At 43.8% G+C, this 24,812-nt stretch overlaps 1 protein-coding gene across 2 annotated transcripts in view; it reads left to right on the top strand.

Annotated features, from left to right (window-relative positions):
- The window catches only part of LOC119436979 (guanine nucleotide-releasing factor 2), a 115,721-nt gene that overhangs the window by 6,851 nt on the left and 84,058 nt on the right, over positions 1 to 24,812 (top strand). Inside the window, exons 2-6 of one of the 2 annotated variants that reach the window (XM_037704030.2) lie at positions 4,809 to 5,011; positions 7,712 to 7,884; positions 9,034 to 9,178; positions 12,265 to 12,365; positions 17,223 to 17,447. In XM_037704030.2, coding sequence (XP_037559958.1) covers positions 4,809 to 5,011; positions 7,712 to 7,884; positions 9,034 to 9,178; positions 12,265 to 12,365; positions 17,223 to 17,447 — 847 coding nt within the window. The remainder of the gene's footprint in view (positions 1 to 4,808; positions 5,012 to 7,711; positions 7,885 to 9,033; positions 9,179 to 12,264; positions 12,366 to 17,222; positions 17,448 to 24,812) is intronic. The other variant, XM_037704031.2, reaches the window with a different exon arrangement.

The raw sequence follows: 24,812 nt of genomic DNA, 5'->3' as shown, positions 1-24,812 counted from the left end.
AATATAGGTCCTTGACGTCGATCGAGAAGAAATTCAGAGAACCAGCGTGCTGCTTAGCCAAGTAATCAGAGACGGTCAATGAGTGCCTTATCAGAAAAGGATCATCAACAGGAAGTACACCTAGGTGCTTCTGCAGAAAGTTTCCCAGCAACCGCTGCCAGGTGCCTCGCTCGAAGAGGATAGCGCGAAAAGGGCAACCTTCCTTGTGAGTTTTTGCAGAAAAAAAGATGTTCAACGTGAGGCGTTCGCTTTTCTTCAAAGAAGCTGCGAGCTTAGTCAACCCCACCCTGCTGCACAACGCTACACCTTCCTTCTTGAGCACATCCGGTTTCTTTCCCTTGAATCGACAAAAGTTCTCTGTTACGGCTTCTTGGGATTTTCTTTGGTAGTCAGCGGCATTGAACACGGCGAAGCCACCTTCCTTGTCGGACAGAAGTAGTCGCAATCCAGCAGACTTTATAAACTGAACAACAGGAGCTACACGCCTGCTTGCCACAGTGTTGGTTGTCGGCAAAACGAGACGCAGTCGGAAATGCACCGTTCACGATCCTCATCTTTAGCCCAAGCAGCGACAGATCTCACCATGGACAATGTTTCCGGGCCATCAAGTTTTGTGGGAAGGCAAAACTTGGGTCCAAGGCGTGGGTGTCGAAAACATTCGGGGGAAGTGTTGAGTCCGAGAACAGGTGTACACGCTGCCCGGAAGGGCAGCTACGAACCTTTTTTGGGAGTCCTGCGAGAACCTTTTGCCATAGGAACTCGGAGACTTGCGCCGCAACCCGAAGCTCGAGGTGGAGTCTGCTGCTTCCTTCATCACAGGAACCACCAGAAGCACAACACACCCGGAGGCACTCACGAAAGTAACGGATTTGCCTCCAAGCTGCGGACCGCAGGACGCGACACAAGCGCAAACTGTGTCCCAAGGACGGTAGCAACGGGCCGACGATGATGGCAAGGCCAGGTGGGGTGAACTGATTCCTGATGGTGTAGGTGAGCACTCGGGCACGGCAAGTGGCGGATACTAGTTGAGTGACACAAAAAGGAGGATTGGAAAGGTTAAAGGGTTGAAAAGAGCCCGATGTAGAAGAAATAAATTGCAAGACCGTAGAGGCTTGGGCTAGTCGGTGCATACTCGAAAGGGAAAACAGCGCGAAAAAACACGACAAGAAGACAAGAAGGTGGACACACACCAGCGCTGACTGACAACTGAATTCTTTATTCAGAAAGGAACACATATATACCAAAAAAGAAAAAAGAAAAGAAGGGTATATCACTGCGCATGGGCAAAAAATAGACACTGATTAGATTTGGATTTCCCGCGAATTATGACGGTTCCGGAGATATGTTAGTTCTGCCTCAGACAAGGCCACAGACGGAGTGCTGACGCAAGACGCACCATTCCTTGCAATGGCAGCAGCCTCAAAGATTTCTCGGGCACACACGTCATGGTAGCGTCTGCGGATCATGCACTGCGAAAAGTCAAGTCTCGGATTACGGCACAGATCACAAACACTGTAGTGCAAGGCCAAGTTGCTGCCAGTACCGGAGCGAAGACTGTAGGCATGCTCTCTTAAGCGATCGTTTAGGCAACGGCCAGTCTGTCCAATGTAGGAGCGACCACAGGGGAGAGGCACCTCATACACCACGCCTGCTTTGCATTGGATGAATGGTGTGGCATGGTTCTTTATACACGCAGGTTGTCTGGGTTTCTCCTGGTTGACCTGGCGGCAAAGTCGACCTAGCTTGTTAGGCGTGGACAAAACTACACGAACACCTGCCCGCTTTATGCTTTATGCATATCCTGATTTGTGCAATGTTAGTGTTGCGTGAAGCTCACCGTGCTTGTATCACTCACATTGCGCAGGTTTGATGCCTTGTCTGCGGGACGTAAACTGCAATTTTTTGTCTTACGTTTGTATACAACAAACCACATTTACCATGTGCTTAGTTCCTTGTACCACTGTTGTCATTGTTATGGTTGCTCAAATACTATTGATAAACTGGTCAATGGTGCTCGGTTACATGCTGCTCACTAGAGTGCACTTTCATCTCCTGCCAATGATACATGGGTCTATGTATCTTAAGTGAGGACTTAAGGGAGGAAATAATGTTTGGTGCTTGATTCAGTATACAAAGGCCACCTTTAACTTTTTATTATTATATATTTTTTTTCATATATGTAGTATTCTACTAAGTTGTTAGATTTTTTATAAACCCTTTTTGAAGAAGTGCTGCAGGGCCTATTCAATATTTGCACTGGCCAGTATACTTAAGTCAACCTCTCTTACCTAGTCCTGAGTTACAATTGATTTCAGTTTTGCTGCGAATATGCACAGTAAGCCATGTATGCAATTCACAGTAAAATTACTGTGTTACCGCCATTACCTTTGCACTTGTTGGTTGTGGCAAATGTCAGGCCACCATCAGAACATATATGTTGTCATGACAAAATGTTGGCCTGACTTGTCTCCCGTGTTTTGTGAACGTAAATTGCTCCTGAGTGTGTTCGTTTGTCTAGACGTGTTCATTTTCTTGTGCAGGTTGCTTTAATTCCTAAGCTTCTGTTACGTATTCTTTGTCTTTGCCACACCAGTGCAATGGCTTCATTACATGGACAGCTAGAATTGACAACTACAGTTGTGTGGTGTTACTTCTGCCTACCATCTCTGTAGAACAGCCTTTCCTGCTCTTTTGGTTTAGTATAACCTGTCAGACATGGTCATTGTCCATGTGAAATGGCATTGTTCACCTAGGCCACCATCTAACATGCACTTGAAGGAGGAGTACTGACACGAAAATTTTGTGCAACTTATTTTGCTTTTTTAGGTAGCTGTCGACTCTAAATTACAGTACAAAGCCTAACTTCCTTGAGAGTGCCACAAATAATTGATTTATGGCACCTTTTATGCGACCTGCTCAAAATGTGTGTCATGCGCAGCATGTTTTTGGTTGGAAGAGGGAGACTCGTCACGTCACCGAAAGCAGAGGTGGCGATCACGTGTATTATGAAAAACTTAAGAGACCACCGGGTCAGTCTGTTGTCTACGTTCAAGACCATACAGTGACTGTGTCACTGAAAGGTGCCAAGTTGGCTTTTCCTGTTGTGCACATATCTTGTAAACACAGGGGGAAGGGAGGCATGCTCTCCCCTCTTGTCATGTCAAGCGCTGAATGGTCTCTGCTTTTAGCAGCCTTACCGAAAAGTGTGTGTGATCAGTGGGGTCTGGTACCATGAGACTGTCGCAATAGGTTTCGCTGATGTCACAAGTCTCTTTTTTTCATGTCCGAAGCCACACTGCTCTAGTGCGCATTTTTAATCTGGTTTTATTAAAAGATAACATAATTAATTATTTGTTGTGCTCTCGGGGTATAGAAGCTCCATAATGTAATTACTGGCTTGATGGCTATCTAATATGGCAATAAAAATGAGACGAACATTTTCTGTCAATACCCCTTTAACTCTTTCCTACCATGGGGAAAATGATTGCTTCTTCTAGGTTATAGTAGATTTTTTTTTTTGAAGGGGCTATTACACTCCAAATTTTATGTGATACACGAAAAGGAAGCAGAATAAATGTGCTTTTCAGGCATAGAAGCTTTATTAACAAGGTCTATGTGGTAATACAAAATTTTAATTTCCAGAAAACAAGACTAAACAAGACAAGACTAACTAAAAATTTAAGAAACCTTGTTAAGTGTTATGCTTGTACCTAAGAAAGAAAAAAAATATGTTGAGAAGATTGTGAAATATCCAAAATGTTTCACCATCCAATAGCCACTATCTCTGAAGCAATCAAAATTTTATCTTTTAACAGTATTCCTGCTATAAAAAGTTAACTGGAAGCTCTATAGTTATGGGGGTCATGTGGCAAAGCAGTTCCTTGATGTAAAAAACAGGGAAACTTTGCAAGCCCTAAAATAAATTGTTTTTTGCAGGGTTTCGCTCATGTTGCATTTATAGAAATTCCCATGTATATCCATTTTAGCTGGATAGTGCTGAATGGCTTGGGATGGTGAAGGAGCCCAAACTTGTAGTGCATCCATCGTCATCGCTTTCTGAATTAAATTCAGACTAAAAGGCAGTATCCTGCATGGGCTGTCAAAAAAGTCAACTGAAGACAAAGCAGGTTTGCAATGTTTTGGAGCCCGCGCAATGCTTGCAGAGGTGGCCATTTTTGCATTCAAGCTCAGTCATCTTCCAAGCCGATTTGAAAATTGCCACCGTGCCACAGTTTCATAGAAAATGAAACTGTCGTTCTTCTACTATAAGTTTAATGGCACAGTGTGCTCAAAAGTGCCGCAGAAAGCCTCAAAAACGGCACTCAAAACCATTGTTAGCAGGCTAACGGTGCCCAATGGGCGTGGTTGGGTAAGAGTTAATGTGTGCACTTTACTGTGCTTGTGTACGAGGGCCTTTGCCTGTAATTCACATGACTGAAGTTGTTGGGAGGCACTTTCTGTTGTGTGTATTAATTGTGACAACAGTTTTGTCAATTGTGACAAAATCCCACATGTTACAAAGTTTAAGTAGGCCACGAATCCAGTCCCAATTTGCTACTTGTTGAGGGCTTTTTATCACTGCAACTGCACTGAGTAGGTCCCAAGATTGCTGTGTATTTGACTCATACAGCTTAGCATATTTGGACTGGATTCCCGACCTGTCAACACTGTAACAGCAATTGCTGCGGCATTGTGCAATGTTTAGTTTGGTGTCCTTCCTGCTGGTGACATTTGTGCAGATGTGTGTGGCTTTGTTGTCTTGCTGTGGAGGCTCAAAGATTAAGCTGTGGGCTGGCTTTTGTGTGCAGAAGTGGGCCGTGCCAAAGGGAGCCGGCTGGCACGCCGGGCACGCTCCTTCAAGGAAGACATTCTGGGAAAAATACACCAGATGAGAACGCCCAGTCGGGCTGCCTCTCCACAGCAGCCACACAAGGCCAGGCCTCGGGCCCGGGACAACGAGCTGGACGCACCCACTACCAACCCAGCAAGTCCAGCCGGCAGCCCAAGCAAGGTAAGCCGTTATATAAAATACACTGGACTTGTTTTCTTCTACTGACGTTACAATACTGGATCTTCTTGTACATCCTAGTCAAGAGACTCGAGCATTTGCCAGTTTGAGTATATTTACTATACTTCTTTTCATACATAGCAGGCAATGCTATGAAGGCTAAAGAGATTTCACTTATTGTTTTCATCCGCAACCAAAAAATAGCGCGTTATATATGAAAGAAAGATGTAGGTATGTGTCATGTAATTAAATCTAAAATTAAGTCCCATACTTTTATGTTGTAAAATATAATGTATTTAGTACATGAAAGGCATCAAAGATATGAAACTATTTACCACTAAACGAGCAGTGTGGCACAATTCTGTGGCCAGCGGCCACAGCGCATCACTTGCTCTCGCAACCAAAACATAGTTCACCACATACTGAAAGCAGAAAGGTGCACGCATAATACGACATTTGACATAAACTTGCGTCCACAAGTTGTAAAATACAAAGTAGTTATTTCGTCGAAAGCGTCGCAGATCAAAAACAACTGCAATGCAAAGTGTTTAGAGTGAGACCTCTATGACTGCACTATTTGTATAGCTTCTACTGTGTTGCTTGCTTAGTGTAAAATGGAATATAAGAAGGCACAGTGAAGTCATGGGGATATCACACAACACTTTCTGTACATGTAGTACAAGTAGGTCCTAGGGTATAGCTAAACTCCCTGGTAGCACTGTGCGTCTGTTTAGTGGCAGTCCATTTGAAATATATGCTGTAACAGCCAAATCCACACTTGCTCATTTTTTCTTTCATATATGTTTGCTGTTACATAGAAGAAACACGTCTAAAGCAATTGCTGGTCATGCCTGCCTAGTCATCCAGCCTATGCTTTGCAATATGAGAAAGGATTCTATTTCATGCCATTCGTTGATGAGCCAGTGAACCTTCCACTCAATCTTAAGGCTTTCTTCTTTGTTGAAGCAAAGGTTTCATGTGACTCCACTTATAGTAAAGCTTCCAATACAATCTAACCTCAATATAATGAAGTCATGCTTGCAACACAAAACTTCATTAGCTTGCAAGTTTTGTTGAGATTTCTGTTTAAACAGTAAAAATCTGCAGTTTAATGGTGGAAAGCATCTTATCATTAAGCATTTATGAACAGTATCCCGCAAGGAACTTGAGCAACAATGAAGGGATAAAAATCACTCACATATGCTGTATAGATTCTGTGAAGAGTAATGTCTGGTGTGAGCTTCACCTAATGGTAATAGCCACCATCAAATGGTGCCATGCATACACGTGTGTCATCGTAATCATGGCCTGCCAACATGAGGGTGCAATTTTCTTTGTTACTACGCTGTAGGGATTCATGAGGCCAAGATCTGTGCAACATCGTTTACTATATTCATTTTTGATAACGATGAGTACAATAACAAGGTGAGATGACACCAAGACAATGGGTGTTCCTTTCGTCATTTCTAGGGCGCCCACGTTTTTTTTTTTTTTCTTCTGGCTGGCCTGTCTCCGGAAACTCATATTGTTTTTAGCTTCTCAATTGTAACTAGCTGCTCTATTCAGCCTGTTCCTTTTTTTTTTTTATATAAAACCCCTTTAAAAGTGATGAGGCCACCCGGTCTGCCAATATAGGAGCCCGAACAGTTCCGATCCTCTTATCTAGAACTGACGCTGCAAGAAAACTTCACTTTATGGCTAAAGCAATGATGCACAAATATTGCCCCATCCTCCCGAAATGTCATCTTCATACACTTGATTCATCCCTAAAGTACAAGTGCCATCAAAAGTCTTTCCCGCTCTGAGGCGACATTGTTGCACCACCTCTGGCTTGGGTGGCGTTTACAAAGGCCTACTCGTTCGGCATTGAAAGAGGGATACACCCATGTGTGACTCTTATGGAACAACAGAAACTATTGAACACATTTTGTGTCTCTGTCTCCGGTACGATGTGAAGCCTCTCTAGGCAGCATTGAACCGGCTGGACTGTAGACAATTTTCAGAAAGTAAGATTCATGGACCATGGCCGTGCGCGATGGTGGCACAGGAAGCCATGAAACATTATTGCAGTATCTAAATTTGACAGGTTTTGGTCACTGTTTATAGACTCGGTGCGCACCTTCAAATGTGCATAGAACTGTGCACTTTCTCCTCTCTCTTTTCATCCCTATGTCCCCTTTCTCTGGTGTAGGGTAGCCAACCGGACATGTGTCGGGTTAACCTCCCTGCCTTTCCTCTCTTCTTTGTCTCTCTGTTAAAAATGGATAAGCAATGCTTAATTTTGTGGCCTTCACAGGAAACCTTAATCACAAATAAGTGCGAACTTTACAGCTGTTTGTAGTAACATCACATCAGCATGCTGCTTGCTTGTTTCTATGTTGTTAGTCATATTTGTTAAAAGTCCATGACAAATTGTGACACAAAGCATGCACAGAAGACCAGATAAAAGTGGTTCTTGAAATGTGTGTGGCTAACAAGTAACACCATTGATTATCAACAGACAGTCTCATAAATGTCAAAGACCACACACTAGGGTGTTGTTGCTAATAATATCTGTGTGGTCTTTGCATTAAGAACTCCTGTAATATAAATGCCTGCAATGCTTTCTGGAACTTCTAAGTAAAGTAATATTCAGTTTAAAAATACTTTGCATTAAGTGTCACCCAATTTTAGGCATCAGCAAGCAATATTTTACTTTGACAGGGTGATTCACAAGTGAACAATGACATGAAGCAGATCTCCAACGCCTTGCGATATTTTCAAGACTCAGTTGAAAAAGACACCTTGGGCCACCTGCCTGGCTCTGCAAGCATTGTGCTGGAATATGTGTTGCACCTTATCTCGCTTCTCAAGAAAGACCTCATCAATGACCAGAGGTGAGTTCTGCAGAATTCAGCGAAGTGTCTGTTTACGTGCAAGTTAAATTGAACCTCTCTTTTCGATGCTGAACTTGAGTTTGCGGGATTAATCCCGGCCACAGCGGCCGCATTTCGATTGAGACGGGAGTGCAAAAATGCTTGTGTACTTATAAATTTAGGTGGAGGGTAAAGAACCCCAAGTGGTCAAAATTTGGAGTCCCCCACTATGGTGTGCCTCATAATCAGATTGCAATATTGGCATGAAAAATCCCAGAATTTAATTTTAATTTTAACCCCTCTGTGTCAGTTTTGAAGTACTGCAAATGAATTCATTTATGCAAGGGCTTATGCATTGTTCTTACAAATTGCCTGCATTCCACAAAAATTGGTCCTACAAACAATTCAAACTTGTCCTAATACACCCCCAGTTCTTGAAATTTGTAGAATTTAGTACCTAGGAGTTATTCCAATTTAACACTTTTAAGTGCTGGTTGAAAATGGGGGTAAATTCAAGTAATGCTAATACTAGAAAACTTATTGTCCTGTGCAAACATGCATGACATGTATGCACCAAATTAGTAACTTCTGTTTGGGGGAAAAAAATGCCATTAGTGTCTTCGTATCACAACCATAAATTAAATACCTTTTGATACTCTTATCCAGCACCATATGCGGAGTAATGTTATGGTAATTGTGGCAAATAGAAAGAATGAACTTCCCGCCTTGCTGCTATTCAAAATGAGTGAAGGGACATGCAGACAAGTCATGCAGTTTCTGTGAAAATTTTTCTGGACATATAAAGCTCATTCTTGGCACTTACAGGGTTAAAGATAAGCTGAGAATGTAAAATGATGAACTCACAAATAAAAAGCAAAGTAAAAATTCACTTTTATTGAGTGTATATAAGCAAGCTTGTAGAATAAATGCTTTTCTACTAATGTCAGAAATTTAAAACTGTCCTGTTGAATTGGGACATCTTTTAGTTCCCTTCCATGAATACTAACATTCATTCATTGCATAACCAAAATGATTGGTGATTGGCTAGTTGTAGAAAAACAAACATTCTGAATGTGTGTGCTTTATCAGCGAGTTATTCTCATGGTTATTGCTTTGTCTAAACCTCACAATGTATCTGTTCCTCACTGTTTTGATATTGGCTTGTTTTAGTTCGGTGCTCATGTCTACAACCAATCAAGTCTACCAGAGCTTATCAAGGTTCATTGAATGGGCAGACGATGTAATGCTGAACAGAGAGCGGGCAACCATGGAAGGTGTTAACCAGGTTGTCCAATCTCTTCAAGATTCTCTTAAGGTCAGTCTTTGTTCCTCTCTTTTTATTGCGATGACAATTTATATGGACACTTCAACCGGATTTCTGCCGTCGGCGTCGCCGTTGCCGTGAGGTTCCGTATAAAGTCCAAGGGCGATAAAATCCTCACCGTATACGTGAGCGAAAGGGCGCGGGGCACGCGTGCTATCACGGAGAGCGAACGCACGGCGGAGAGCAAACGCGACCGTCGCACGAAAGGCCGTGGGAGTATGGGAGGGAGGGAAGCAGGGCGACACTGTGCTCCGGCACCAAAGGCGTATCTTGCAACCGGGCATAAGGGGAACTTGCCACTCAATCTCCCACGCGAAAGCAAGAAAGCGGGAAGGCAGCGCGGGAGGGAGGGGGGGGGGGGGGGCGCTGCTTCTACTCTGCCAACAACTTCGCTCGTACTTTGCCCGCGGCTGTGGCAGTCGCCCGCACCGTCTGTTATCTCCACACGACTCTGACCTTTGTATGCGCTGTGCATTTGCCGCTCAGTTTCCATTGAAGCGATAGACTGCACGAACCTTCGCCCGCTGCGGTGGCTGCGCTTGCTGCCAGCGTTTTGACAGTCGTCTGCGATCATTCAATGTGATCTATACATGTTTGCTTGTGCGCGCAGACACCACGCTTGTTAATTCAGTTAGTAAGCGAATGTGTCTAAGTTTATGCAGCCAATAAAACTACTATCCCTACTCCGAATAGCTCTCTACTAATTTGCTATCGCAATTGATGATGCGCCTTTCGGGCGAAACTGTGACACTTTTTTTGTCACATTCATCCTTAATATTTTATACTTTGTGCTTTTATATTCCGGTGAGGACTGCAAAATTCAGCTATGTGGTAGCTTACCCAGTTGTTTTTAATCGAGTATTCAAGATCAATGTTTAAGAAACTGCCTACAATGCTAGAAGTGTACCTATACTCGCGGACAACTTTCTGTGGCAAGGAACGGAAAGCTGCAAAGGCTAAGTGCACACAAGTGAGAGCTCTTCTGAAAAAAGTCCCGCACTTTCATCTGCATTAATTTAAGCTGGGGAAAAGAAAACAGAGACCTTATTTGCAACAGCAAAATAAGACAGAACACACTATTGAGTGTTTAGTGGCTTTTCCTTTCCACGTCTGAGCCAACACTGTTGCACGTGGAAGCTGCGTCGATTCAGTGTGTTCTGAAATACGAAAAGCGCTGCCAAATGCTGCTGGGCTACTTAATGCAGTTACACATGTGCAGAAGTTCCGCCCTTGTAGCTTTGAGTAAAGTACGCTAGGATGCCAGAGATATGCCAGAAGTGTGTATATTATTTCTTATGATAATGATTTAATATTGATGTAACTTTAATTGAATTGATAATATCTTGTGTTTTGTTTGAATTTAGCAGGTCTTCATACCATTGATTGTGAAAAGAGGCAAACCTTGAAAATCTGAGTGCATGCTCCAGAACTTATTTGAAAACATAATTAAAATAATTTTAGATGCAAATTGTTTACTGCACTATTATGTTTAACCGTTTGAGGGTAAAGACGTAAATATATGGCGTCGTGAACAAGTCCTAAATGGTTGATGCTGAATATTTACGATGCCGTTTGTATGTTTGAAAAACACCAATTTTTCAACTCTCTGTTGCCCAGCAAGTGCTGCCACCCTGTGTGGATACAAGGCATTTCTTTTTTAAAATCTTTTTTTGCTTCGTAGCCTCTTGGTTTTAATGTCATGGCTTGTTTACGCCAGTGCGTTGGTGACCTCTTGCACAACTGCGCATGTGCAGGCGCATGACGGCTAGTGTTCGTTTCATCGTGCAGGCTGTTTCTGTTTGCCGCACTCACAAAAACTAATGTCTATCTGGTTTCTAATCTCTCAAAGGGTCACCGTTAGACGCCCGCTCGTTTATTGCTCACAGAGATGCGATCGCATCTGTTCACAGGCCGGTACTGGTATTAAAAACAATGCCGCCGTATACATATGATGCTGTCATGCCTGCGGTTCTTTTCTTGATACTCGTGAGAACTGATTGCCCCTCGTTACTGATTACTGCAAGTTTCTGACTCGTTTCATTTTTCTGATGGGCGCATAACCATAGAGTTTTCTTCTGTGCGCTTACATACACGCTCTGATTATGCTATGGGCGTGCATGCCAGTTGCTCTTCTGCGAGTGGAGCGGCAATTCCTTTGATGCGGACTACTGCCCAAGTGCCCGAATCGAAGTACATCTATTTCAGTGTATCTACTCTTTTATTTCTTATTATGCGTATTTATGCAAGCCCATAAATATTCATGAATAAACAATGCATGTTTACCTACGGAAAATATTTTTTGTCACATTAAGGTCACCCTAAAAAAATGCGGTAAAGTTTTTTTGAAATAGGTCACTCTGAAGATTTTAAATCTGCAATTAAAAAAAAAATGGATCATAAGGGGCCGCATTTGGTGAAACAGATTGACCCTCAAAGGGTTAAGATGTCATGTTGACCACTCTGTAAAAATGAATGTACAGAATTACAGCAAACAGAGTGCTGCCCTTGATAATAGATTGACAGTTTGATTGCGATAAGATACAGTGTGATCTGACAATGTACATAATTATTATTATTTTTTTTTTTATGTTGCCACCTGCTTTATCATAAGGTAAGGCATCACATCACATACATATTTGTTTGCAGTCAGTCACACAGTCATATTTTTATTGTGCTTGTCATCAGTCTGATTATTTTTGTTGTGTCTTGACATTTTCTCAATAACTGTGAGTTTTGATGTTTCGCACACCTGACATTAACAAACAGGTACTTCCTGGTCAGGAAACAGGCTTCTTAATGGATGATAGCTACTTGGGCTAATCTGTTCTGCTGCTGCTGATCTTGCTCACTTTAAGAGTGGCTAATGTTATTAAATTTGCCCTGTCACTCTGCATGTGCTCCTAATTGCATGTAGCATGCATGATAGCTCGAAAAGAAACCATCATAGTAATAAACTTGGTAATTGTAACATATCATGGGAAAATGGAAAATGAATATGTTTATGTACTATGCCCGTTTTCAAGACACTTGACTGTGTCTGTTAAGCAACGAGTGTATTAATGGCTTTTCCTTTGTAGGCCTTGATTGAAGTCAGCCAAAAGCAGTCCCAAAACAAGGACAAAAACAAGCACATGGGTACCACTACTCCCAATGGCATCTACAGTTCTAAAGGAGACAGGTATGTTTTATTTCTTCCCTGCATAGAATTCATGTGTTACTAAGGGGCTTTATAGATCGATTTGAATGATATGATTTTACTTTGTGTGTTTTTCTAGGCAATTTTTCACTTCTTGGCTAAGCCACAAGGTAGTTATTGAATGTTGACTTCAATGACTCTATAGGTGTGTTCACACAAACGATTGACCTAAGTCGTGTGACTAGTGCAATTGTCAACTAAGCAAACTCCAGCCATTATCAATGTTCACACCGAAAAGTGTGACTTGTGAATCACTGTTCCAAAGTACTATCTCATTCGTAATGAAAATTTGGGAGATATGTGCCATTTGTGCATCTACTACACTAAAGTAAAACATTAAATTTGTGTATACGGATGAAGCAGTCTTTGAAAACTGTGTTGTCATTAATTTCTAAATAATAGGTTGATTAGTAGAAAAGGAAATGAAGGTCAAAGTTCCGGTTTCCGAATGCCGTGTCGAATCCCCAACGTCAGTACATCACGGTGACGTCACGGATTTCAAAGTATTTTTTCGTATTTAAGCCGCATTGGCTCAACAAATGTTCTTGAAACTCACCATGTTCATTCTTTGGCTCCTTTTGAACACAGTGTAGTCTACCTTTACCGCTAAAGAAATTAACTAGGCCCTACAAGATGCTGTCAAAATTCATGACGTCACAGTGAGCTGGTGTGGGAATTTCAAGGAGGTGTTGCCACTCGTCTTTTGTTATTCCACTTTTTCTGGCTTACGAAGCATCTTATCGTGCTAAGAGTAGTGTTTTTGATTAGAAAGGTAATCTACTGATATAGAAGAAATAACTTTTCTCTTTAGTGTCCCTTTAAGGGGGGACGCGGCTTTCGCATCGCGAAAAATGGCAAAAAAATCGATTTTTTGAAAATCACATTTTCAGTTTCTGTAACTCTTTTTCTATCTGATTCCGAAATATCATCACTGAAAACCAAGTAGAAGTGCTCTAAAAAAATTGTTGTATCAGCCAAGGTGCCGCAAAATTGCGCGGAAATCGCGAAAAAACGGCGTTTTTCAAGCCACGATATCTTCGGAACGGCGCAGCCAAGCGCCGCCATCTTGGTCTCGTTGGAAAGCGCATTTCTCCGTCTTCAAATCTGCCGCTTCAGCTATCTCCTCCATACAGAAACAAGCACACAAAAAGCAAATGATTGAAGGTCGTGCCGGAGCCACCGATTGGCCGCGCCCGCCACGTGACTCCAGCGCGGTTCGCCATTGGTCCGGTGTTCGCTCCGTGATGGCGTCGTCTGCTCCGCTTGTTGCGGTGTCCTCGCGAGCTCCGGACAGTTTCCGTAATTTCGACGAGTGTTAAAGCGGGCGCTACGTGGACATAGCAGTAGTGTGGCCGATCCCGCTTTTTGTGGACGTCTCAGACCCGCGGCTAAGCATTCCGAGCATCGGTGACGCGGACTTCGCGATCGAGCTTCGGGCACGAAATGCTCGGACACGCGGCTAAGCCTCTCGCGCGTAGGCGTCTCCGACTCGGCGATAAAGCACATCGCGCGCCTACTTCTCGGATCCTTGCCTAAGCATTTCGTGCGTTGGCGCCTCCGACTGCGCGACTAAGCAAATCGAGCGTCGACTCCTCGAGCCCGCGGCTACGCATTTCGCGCGTCGGCACATCACTCAACAAGTGTGGACTCCTCGGACCCGCGGTTACGCACTTCGCGCGTCGGCACCGCGAGCGTCGACTCCTCGAGGCCGCGGCTAGGCATTTCGCGCGTCGGCACCTCGGACTGTGCGACTAAGCTAATCGAGGATCGACTCCTCGAGCCCGCGGCTAGGCATTTCGCGCGTCTTCACATCGCTCATCGAGTGGCGACTCGGACCCGCGACTAGGCACTTCGCGCGTCGGCACCTCGAGCGTCGACTCCTCGAGCCCGTGGCTAGGCATTTCGCGTGTCGGCACATCGCTCATGGAGTGTCGACACCTCGAGGGTCTATTCCTCGGACCCGCGGCTAGGCATTTCGCGCGTCGGCACCTCGGACTGCGCAATTGAGCTTACCGAGCGTTTGGACCCGCGACCAGGCATTTCGCACATCGGCACCTCGGATCGACCCGCGACTTAGCACATCGCGCGCCGACTCTGTTATCGTAATGTCACGATATCTAGTAATAATACCTATCATACCACCCCTTCATAGAGAGAACCTCATCATGAGCTCTGTTCACTAGGCCACTTGGGCTGGCACAGACACCTGGCTGTAGAAGTGAGGCATGATACAAAAGTACAGGCTGGAAAGCACCTAGCAGCTGCATTGCTGCCTATCTATCAGTGGCTCTCCTAATCTCCATAGCCATTTTCAATGGAAGATGATTCAGGAGGCTGCTGAGAGCCTTCATTCAGTAACATGGTCGATTCTACCAAAAGAAAACAATGCCTCACTGACTGCACAAGAGGCTGCTATCAATGAGGCAGTCTGCAGATACAACGCTAGAACTACTGTATATTTATGCCCAAATAGTTCTGCACCTCACTTGGTTTGAAACCCAGGCACCATGCTCTTTGTAGAGCAGCAGTAAAGAATGCCATACAAACATGAAAAAGGCAGAACGAAGGCTCAGCAGACCAGAGGCCACATGTCCAAGAAGCCCCACGTCACAAAACACATCAAAGATTACAACTTTGGTGCGTTTTAGAGAACTGAAGAGAAGGTGCAACTTTGAGAGCCGTTTTCTCAAAACTGTTTTTTCGCCTTTCTGCTCAGTTTCTGGAGCTGATTACTTCGTTACCGTTTAGCCTATTTTGATTCTGTTTTTTTTGTCACGTTCCTTGGACTACAGTGCAGGTCGAGACAGTCTCGCATTTTTATCTTGACATTTTATAAATTTATGGTGTGGCTATTCGTTCACCCTGAAAGTGTGCTTGGTGCGAAGGTAACTTGAAAAATGACTATCTAAAAAATTTGTGTTGCGAAAAAAAAAAAGTAAGACTGTCACGACCTTCAGCACGCATTGAGCTATGCAGTCAATACTCAACGAGCCTTCCATCATGTTTTTTAAGCTCCCCAGGCCCTCCAGAAAGTTCAAGAGAGAAAAATTCTGCTCAATAAAATGTTCTCAAGGTATCACTCTGAAACTTTTATGGAAGTATCAGGGAGACATTCTAAACATTTGTGCCAATTTTCATCAAAATCCATGAAGAAATCAGGAAGTTGGTTTTCAAAGCCACGTCCCCCCTTAACACAGAGTGAGTTTGAGTTTCCATGATTAATCACCAAAATAACAAACGTGAGGACATCAACTTGTGTACTTGTTGGTTGGTTGCTTGTGCACCAACATCCTAGCATGTTTTCAAGGAACAGCAGGAGCAGTGCACCACCAGCATCATTGCTACCAGCACACCGCACTGGGACAGCAAGAGCTGGAAGTGTTGGCCAAGGTTTATGCCATTGGGGGGGCTTGAATGCATGCCTGATGTTCTCATTGGGTGTGCATATCCGATACATGTTTAAATATCTAAAAATGAAACCACACAGTTGGTCTCTGTTTGCATGTTATTCAAAACAGACAAAAAGTTCAAGTAGACAGTAATTTCTACCATACAGATTGACTAGCCACATACACAAGTTGGTGTCTCTTATCTCACAAGTGCTTTACCTTTTACTGGTCTTCACTTCAGGTAATGTCTGGCTCTCATCAGGTATTTTGATGATTATAACTGTCTTGAAAGTACTGGTGTGTTGTCAACTTTGACAGCATAATCCCTGCCTTAGAAAAAGCGGCTGCGGTAGTGCACTTCTGTTCATGGGAAGCTGCACATAAAATAAGCACCCGCTTATTCTGACATGCTGGCCTGGTGTGTTGCTAATTGGGTCAGCAGCTTTGCGACTACAGTTGCAGAGCTTAAAAAATCAAGCAGCAAGTGACTTAGCGAAAACAGTTGCTTTTGGTCAAAGTGAACATCTTCAACTAAGGCAGTCGCATGATCTCGGTTACTTGCCACCTTATGGCTACAGGGCATCATGTTAACAGTGACAAACTAGCTTTGTTAGTTGTGCTTTCCTATTTGGAAATATTACTGAGAACTTTCGGTGTTCACATTTGAGCCTTGCATCTTTGAAGCCTTGCATAATAATTCACATGAGAGTCGACATTGGCTGTTTGGAAAAGCACTTATAGTAATTGCTTTCTAAAATGGCTATAAGTTAATTCATTGATGCAGAACGAAGGGATCTATAATATTTGCATTATGTGCTATTGGTTGTTGCTTGTGTACCAACATCCTAGCATGTTTTCAAGGAACAGCAGGAGCAGTGCACCACCAGCATCATTGCTACCAGCACACCGCACTGGGACAGCAAGAGCTGGAAGTGTTGGCCAAGGTTTATGCCATTGGGGGCTTGAATGCATGCCTGATGTTCTCATTGGGTGTGCATATCCGATACATGTTTAAATATCTAAAAATGAAACCACATTTGCTACAGGTCACTTGGAGCTTTTGTACAAATGTCTCAAAATATACATTTACACCATGAAACATCACTATTTTTTTAATACATTTTTAAAATTGATATATCGGACTGGGGCCACTGAGCCAGTGCATGGAACAGATTCACCGTTTATAGTTTGCAAGCTTTGTAGTAAGTTATCTAAACAGAAAAATTAGCTACAGTCATTAGCTCTAGTTGAAAATTACCTGCGTATTATTTACAAAAGCAGTGCATTCACTTTTTTTCTTCGCCTTTTGTTAGTTGGACAAAGGTTAAAAACAGGTAGAGACGAGTGTGATCAAAGCTGCGCTTGTGCTCTGCCCAAGGGTATTGTGGGAGGGTGAGTACTAAGGATTCACTCAACAACATGAGTGCGTGTGCCATGTGCTGGTTGACAGCAACAGCCATCGCAACTCTCTGCCGGAGCTGCCCCTGACCCCTCGTGAGCGGCAGATCCTGGAGTCTACACGAATTCCAGACAACGGGGCCACAGTGGTGGCTACAGCGGTGCCCCCCAAGGGCCCTCTCTGCCATTCGGCCTCCTCCGACAGCATTCTCAGCTCGGCCCTGCGGCCAGACTTTCCACCTCCCAAGCCGCCCCTCCCGCACTTAACACCACCCAGGTAGGCGGGCCCGCATGCCTGGCTTGCCTTCTTGCGCCTCTGTTCTTTTGCTTGGGATCAAGCAATAGGCTTTTTGTTCTTTTTCTGCCTGGCTCATGTGCACTGACTTTGCTGATTATGGTATGTAGTATCTTTTATGTAAATCTATCTATCTAGTTGAAAGAAGAACAAAAAGACATTTTTAGTTTTTGGGAAGTAAACTTGCCAACATGTTTCTGTGGTAATGAAGGTAAAGCTATGGTGGCAAAGCACATGCTTGACAAGGCTCCTGAATATAGTCCCACAGTCTCATTCGGGTTTGTTTAATCTGAAGAGCTGAACACATAAACATCTTATACTGAGCACTCATATTAATACATAAAATATACCTCTCAGTGTCACGTTTGAGTGCTATTTTTTCACTTTACTTTTCCATGTTTTGGCAAACAGGAAGCCGTCGCATATAGTAAGCTATGCTGATTCAGTATAACAGAAAATGCTGTCATGGTTTGCTGGTCTACATGGCGCAGTAACACATGTACAGAAGCTTCGCCCCTGTAGCTTTCCGTTCATTGCCACAGAAAGTTGTCTGCGAGTATAAAAGGTCCTTCTGCAGTGTATTGACCGGGGAGATGGAGAGTTGTAGAGAGGCAGCCATCAGCTCATCTGTTCCTGAACCTCTGAATGTGTATGTCTGCATAGATTGCTCTTGGTTGAGGTGGCAAACAAATGGAGATTTGGTTATTTTAATGTTGGTTTGCGTTGATAAGTACTATCGTGCTCAGTATGTGCTACAACGCTCGAGTGTGTGGCCAAGCGCTTTCCCAGGCTGAATAGTGGTGCCGAAAGGCACCATGTTCCTGACTTAAAAGGGAGAGGGTTCCACTGTTCTTGTTTCAAACATGGCCCCTTAATGCCTGCTTTTGCTCTCTCTCTTTGTCTTTGTCTCAAGAAAATAATCAGAACAGACTGGTTGCCACGTTTTGTGCAATCTGCGTATCATTTATGCTTCTGGAAATGAAAACTGCCGTCACTTCCAAATTTAATGCTTGATTTATCGCCCTTTGGTGCGTCATCACACAGGTTTTTGCATTACCGCTTGATGCCTGCATTTTCCCTTTCTGTCTTTCTGCGTGCAATCACAATACAAGTGATCAGGACAGGTGGCCACCGTCTGTCCTGATATTTTCATAAGGCCAAGATTTGACACGGTAAAACGCTGGGAGAGGGCGAGAGCGGGGAGCAATTTTCGAAGCAACAGCATAACCCTCTCCTTTTAAGTCGCCAACACAGCTCCACTATCCAACTTGGGGGAGCACTTGGCCATGCACTCGCGCGTCGTAGCTCAGTGATTCACGATAATACATAAGTGAAGAAAATATTTTTTTGTTAATTTGGGGATTCTTTGTCCTTCACTTTGTTACCTGCAGCCTAGTGGTAAAGGCAAATCCTCTGGAAAGGAAGCCTGAGGCCATCAGTGTCAAGATATCCATCCCCAAACTTTCAGCAAACTATAGTGTCGTTTGAAGGATAATTTTCCCGCAATGCTTTTCTTGTGAAATGCAAGTCAGAATGACATTGGAACACTTGGGTATATCATAGTGCATTTCGTTGATGATTTGCTTGAGGCTGACATTTTTACATGAATCCTACTGAGTAAACATACTGTGGCCAGTGACCAGCTTCAGTTCAACATTTGCAGCATGTGCCCTGTAGTAATAATGTAAAATTAGCAAATATATTAGATAATTAGCGGTTTGTAACACAATTATTTTGGTCTACCAGAGTAACTAATGTTGCCACAAAAATAACCACTTTATATCTGCTACACTGTATTTAATAATAGAATTATTTAGTCTTTGCAGAGCACCTGGTATTTTTAATGGTATCTTGACTTTTTCCTTGACATTAGAGAATAGGCTGAAATTATTGAAGGGAGGCTTAGTAAGAGCCAAGTGCGAGAAAATTGGCTTACATATTGGCAGAATACTTATTCCTTGTCTTTTAACAGGCAACTACAGTGTAAAGGTTCCAAAAGGCAATTTGGCTTCTGGATCTCAATCAGCATGTTAAAAAGCATCAGGAAGTCAATCAATTTGTAGCATTGACATCTGATCTTATTTTTTCAGTTTTCTGTTGTTATATTTATCTTTGAAACATTTTATGATCAAGTAGCCATACTAATATTCAACATCAAATGTGCACTAAAGCCAGAGCATGTAATTCACATTTATGTGTGTAATCATGGTGTTTGGTAATTGTGCATGAATGCTCGTATCCAGCCTTCTTCTACAGTCTGCATCTTCTTGCAGTGACCTTAGTGCGCTGTATGCATGCCTGGCAGAATGTGGTTCTGTTTAAATAACCTGAAGGTGTATTGTCATTTAATCACTTTTGAGGATATGTTTACTTTGCGTGGCATCCTGTAAGCGCACTCAAGAATTGAAAATACGATGCATGAGAGGGTGTGCCACTTAATGTATAAAGTCCACATCCACTTATTGTGTAACAGCCAGAGTGATAGCCCCAAAAATGGTCAATGAATAATATAGCTGCTGTATTTGCTATTTTGTGTGTGAATGTCGGAAGCATGGCTTGGCTTTATCAGCTGTATGGAATGAGAGAATTGAACTTCAAGAGCTTTTTCATCTGCTTTGTTTTGTGCCTCTAAGTAGAGCCTGCTTGCTTCTTCACTAACTGTGTTCCCTACTAAAACTTCCTCAGGCTTGTTGGGCCTATTGTGGTTATAATAATGTAGTCATTGAAACTGAATATAGTGTTTAAACAATGCTGGCAATCTTAACCAGTTTAAAGAATACAGAAGTTTGAGACTGTCATAAAGGCTGTAGGCTACATGCATGTACTTATGAGGCATTAAAGGAAAACATGAATTCGAGCCAACAATACTGATAGAGTTTTAACAGGTCACTTTTACTGAGAACAGAGTTTTCATAGGCGAGAAAATTTGTAACATAACAAAGGATTGGCACCACCACTGTGAAAGTAAAGTATGGCTCCCATTATGTATACCCCCTTCAGGCACTGCATTTACGATTGCACGCACCAAGGTTGTACACACCAAGGTGATACCTCAGAACTGCAAGCCTTAATGATGGTAACCACGTTTAAAACCTGTTGCATGCATCCAAGACCTGTCTGATTGGCCTTATGCTGCGAAAATTTAATATGCTTGATGTGTGTTCAAAAAACATACTTGGAAGCTGTGTTGTACATGTTCCTCTAAAACAGGAACGAAAGCTCATTTCTCGTTCCTTCCCAATCTTGGAACGAGTTCCCGTTACAAGTTCCTTTAATGCGAAAGGAACGCAAACTCACATCGAACTACGTATATTATACGAATTTGAACATTGCCAGCGGCAGATTACCTGGAGATAAAAAGAATCCAAAGAAACGCTCCTAGACGATTTTTTTCAGGGAGCATCGGACATACTCCAGACATGTCTAACTGCAACTTTGGTGCTTGTCTATTACAAGTGCAACGCATATGGCACTTTACATTTCGGTCTTCAAATGCGCAGTCAGGATACTGTGCTTCAGATCTGCAAATAGAAAGTTACTCACATGCACCAGTATCCTCCCGAGACCCGAACACAACAACGGAACATAATCGCTCTTCGAGGTGGTTTTTATTGTCTCCTGTTATGTCTTGAACTTGAAAAACAATTTTTAAAATTTGAATACCACAGATAGATGTCAAAAGCTCCATCTCCATGTGCGTGAAAAAAAGAAAATGACTATCTCCATCATCTCCTCATGTTAGCTGTGGTAAAAACTGCATTTCATTCTTTAAACGCTGAGATGAAGATGGAACTACGTGTAATACATTGTCATGTTGCTGCCACGCCCGGTATTTTCACGCAATCTCGGTGACTTCGAAACAAGCCTCGAGGTTGCTTTCGGCCGTCTGCGACGACACAGAGGTCTAGATCAATTTGTTGTCAAATTTCTCGAAAGCGGAAGACAAGAATATCAGTAAACCACTTCTTTACAGTTACACATGCACCGTACTCCATAACCAGAGTGAATATTTTGCGTAACCACTTCCAAGTGAATTTCGAAAAAAAGTTGAAGGCAGTGTGCAATGTATAGTACAATGGGTCTTGGGAGGATATAGTTCAATTTCTTGCACAAGAAACCCCATCTAAAGGAACAATACATAGGCATTTAATGAATGCTAATTCAATATCGCAGTACGAGGGGGGAAAACATGTCCAGGATACATATTTCCAATGTAGTAAAGGCCCTTGCTTGAATTCAACAAGAGTTATATCTCGATGTTGGCGTCCGACAGGCCAGCATGGAGGAAAGAAACTATACGAGGGAGCGTCACGTGACAATCTTGAAGCCTAGTCGTATGTAACGGCAGAACTCACGAAAGAAAATGCATCATAGTCATGTGACAGGCAAGCGGTAGTTCTTCGCGCCTCACGGCGGTCGCCCATCTGCCCTGCATGATGTGCTCCCTACGTGCTTGGATCTGTTCAATGCCGTGGAACATTTTCAGAAGGAATGCTGTTACCTCTGCCATTCCTTCATAAACGTAACGAGCTACCGTTACAGTTCCACCAACCCTTAAAGGAATGGTGGCGTTCCTCCGTTCCTCCCAAAAGGAACTAGTTCCGGGAACGCTGTTCCGTACGACACTGCTTGGAAGTTAAACATCTGTGTGCCTGGTGGCTGCGCCTGTACTACATCATGTTTATTCTTTCGTTGTTTTCAACAGTTACGTATAAATTTGAGTAAATTTGTCAGCTGACTTAGTGTTCTTCAAGTACACTGCACTAAAATGATTTTGTTCTTATGCATGAAATATTTTTTGGAGCTCAGGTGTGGAATGCACATCTGTGGACTCTATGAAACTCCTTAAAATGTGGGAGAATGGAGCAGGTCATTCAATTGTGACATTCCATGCAACTAAGTCATATTCAGGCATAAAACCAGTGCTGAGAGCTTTCTAAAAGGGTAATATAGCAGTATGGATGGACTCGTTTCTCGCCTTTAGTGTTTCTTGTGTCTGGTATCTTACAACATCATGACTAAAGGGATAGCTTGGGCATTACATCTGCTTAAAGGAGCAAGAGCCAATTTTCTTGATCGCAGTGCAGTGGAAATGGCGTCGGTGGTGGCAGACATCAGTGGTGGCAGACATCAGTAAGGTTGTGGTAATCACTGATGAACAAATTTTTTTCATTCATCCTCTTAAGGCCCAACTATACGGGGCTAATCGTACCTGCTTGGCTACGCGTCATACGTTTCCGAGGCCGCACATGCTTGTCCTTGTCTAGAGAGGGGAGATGCGCAAGCCACGCATGCGTTACACTCCTTCATTTTGAGCGTCATTTTGAGCATACGCGATGGAAGTGGCAGCCTGTGCATCAATGTCTTGTAGCCGGCATGCGAACTTCCGGCGCAGGTTTGGAAACAGGTTGTTATGGTTTCGGAATCGTACCAAGATGCTGGGAGTTGCCGCTGGATTTGTGTCGCACAAACGCGATGGAGGCCATCGATAATGAAACACTGTTCGCCTGGGTTGAGGCTCGGCGTGCACTTTGGCAGGCGAAACACAAGCACCAGCAAAATAAGCATGTGACGAGGTGCTTGTGGATCGAGGTGGCAATAGTTGTGATGCCGAACACTGCTGTAACAGGCAAGTGCTCAAAATTTTATACAGGTGTCATACGCGGGGCACTTTCAATCACAATCGAGTCTGATCGAGATCAGATTTCTCGATCACAATTGCCTCTTTTGTGCAAATTAGGAGTAAACTTACCTCAAACCCAGATGTTTTCCTTGAAGGTGATCTAGCAGCACTGTGCTACGTGCAATGAAGCGTTCACTTGTGTACATATCGTGTGACTGCTTGCCCTTCTCTTTGTCACACGCGTACGGACACAGAGACACATACGCTCCCGCTTAGTGAGACACGTGTCCTGTGCTCCGTGTGGTTGGGCCTTTAGGCTGCATTTTGAAATTGTAGAATTGAGGCTGGTCAGTTCTTGAGGCTAATATATGTACTTAGTAGGAACCCTGAGGCCAACACCTCCTCCCCAAACTTGCAGAAAAATGCATTGGTGTTCTGCTCATTATATTTCACGAAGCCATGCACACTGTGGGGCAAAACCGCAGGGAATACTCGTGTATTTTAGGGGATGAGCATCTTGAAAGTACTGCTAATCTTGGGATTCCTAGTAATTGGACACGCCCTGAGCATTGACTGGCTTCAGCTCCACAATTGTGCTAGCTGCCCTGAATAAATAAGCAGTTGATTTTAAATCTTATATAATTTAGTTAATTCATTTTTATCACCTATCTACTGATGACTGGTGCTACTTGCAACGTGTTGCCATTAATCATTATTCCCAGCACTGCACTGTTTTGAAATATTTTGGCTTTTTCTTTTTGAGGCAGGGGGTGTATGTTGCTTTTAATGCTTGTGGGAGTCTTGTATCTCATAGGAGTACTGATCATTGCGGGTTTGAGCTTAGCAAGCCACCGGGCCGTGTCAGCCGTCGCCTTTCGTAGTCTAGTACACCACTGCGCGTGGCGCGCTCAGGCCGCAAAAGCGGGTGCACCGAGCACTATGCTAGCAAGAAAACACAGTATTGCCCTAAGTTATCGGAAACCATTTATTTGTCTCCGGCGACACCCAACACTGCACAAACGCCCTGTCCCGGGCCAGGGCAGGAATCAGAGGGCTCCCACGCCAAGGCCGAAAAGTACAGATGGGGGCGCCGCTAGCATGTCGCTGTGAGAAGAAGACTCCCTGCAACACGCCGTTAGAAAAAGTCCCCACAGCTATGCTGATTGCTCTCGCGATAACCAATGGACCCACTCGCGAGAACTTGGGCAATCTCCACCAGCTCGGGCCTCCGATAAGTGCGGCTTGGCAGAATAGGACCATGCATGAGCACTAGGCACCACTCTTCGGCTTGGCGTTAAGAAAAGGAGCAACACCAAGTACGCGCTTCGCCGTAGGTGCAAAAACACCATAGGTGAGCTCAAGTCCGAAACCCTAACAAAGGGGTCGGTGGGCGAGAGGAAAATGTGTACAAACCAAGGGCTGTCCCAAGGAGGTCTCCCTCGCACTCGCTCTGCCTACTGCGACAGCGGCGGCCGGCAGTGTGAGCGCCACCGCCACAAACCGGTCCGTGGACAAGGCCACTCCGATAATCGTCGCGTGTGGAGAGGGAAAGGCATAGGGACGACAGAACAGGTTGTTGCATACGGACCCTTTCCCGGAATCGCTCAAGTTTCCCCACCACCTCAAAAGGCCGTCGCATTCCAATTATGGTGCACCGAAGTGCATCAACCACGCTACCGGACCCGTCAGACAAGTTGGCGACACGCCCCCTCACGCGCCTCACA

The sequence above is a fragment of the Dermacentor silvarum genome, chromosome 1 (genome assembly GCF_013339745.2).
Source record: "Dermacentor silvarum isolate Dsil-2018 chromosome 1, BIME_Dsil_1.4, whole genome shotgun sequence".
Taxonomy (NCBI): Eukaryota; Metazoa; Arthropoda; class Arachnida; order Ixodida; family Ixodidae; genus Dermacentor; species Dermacentor silvarum.
This window is presented reverse-complemented; position numbering and strand designations above follow the sequence as displayed.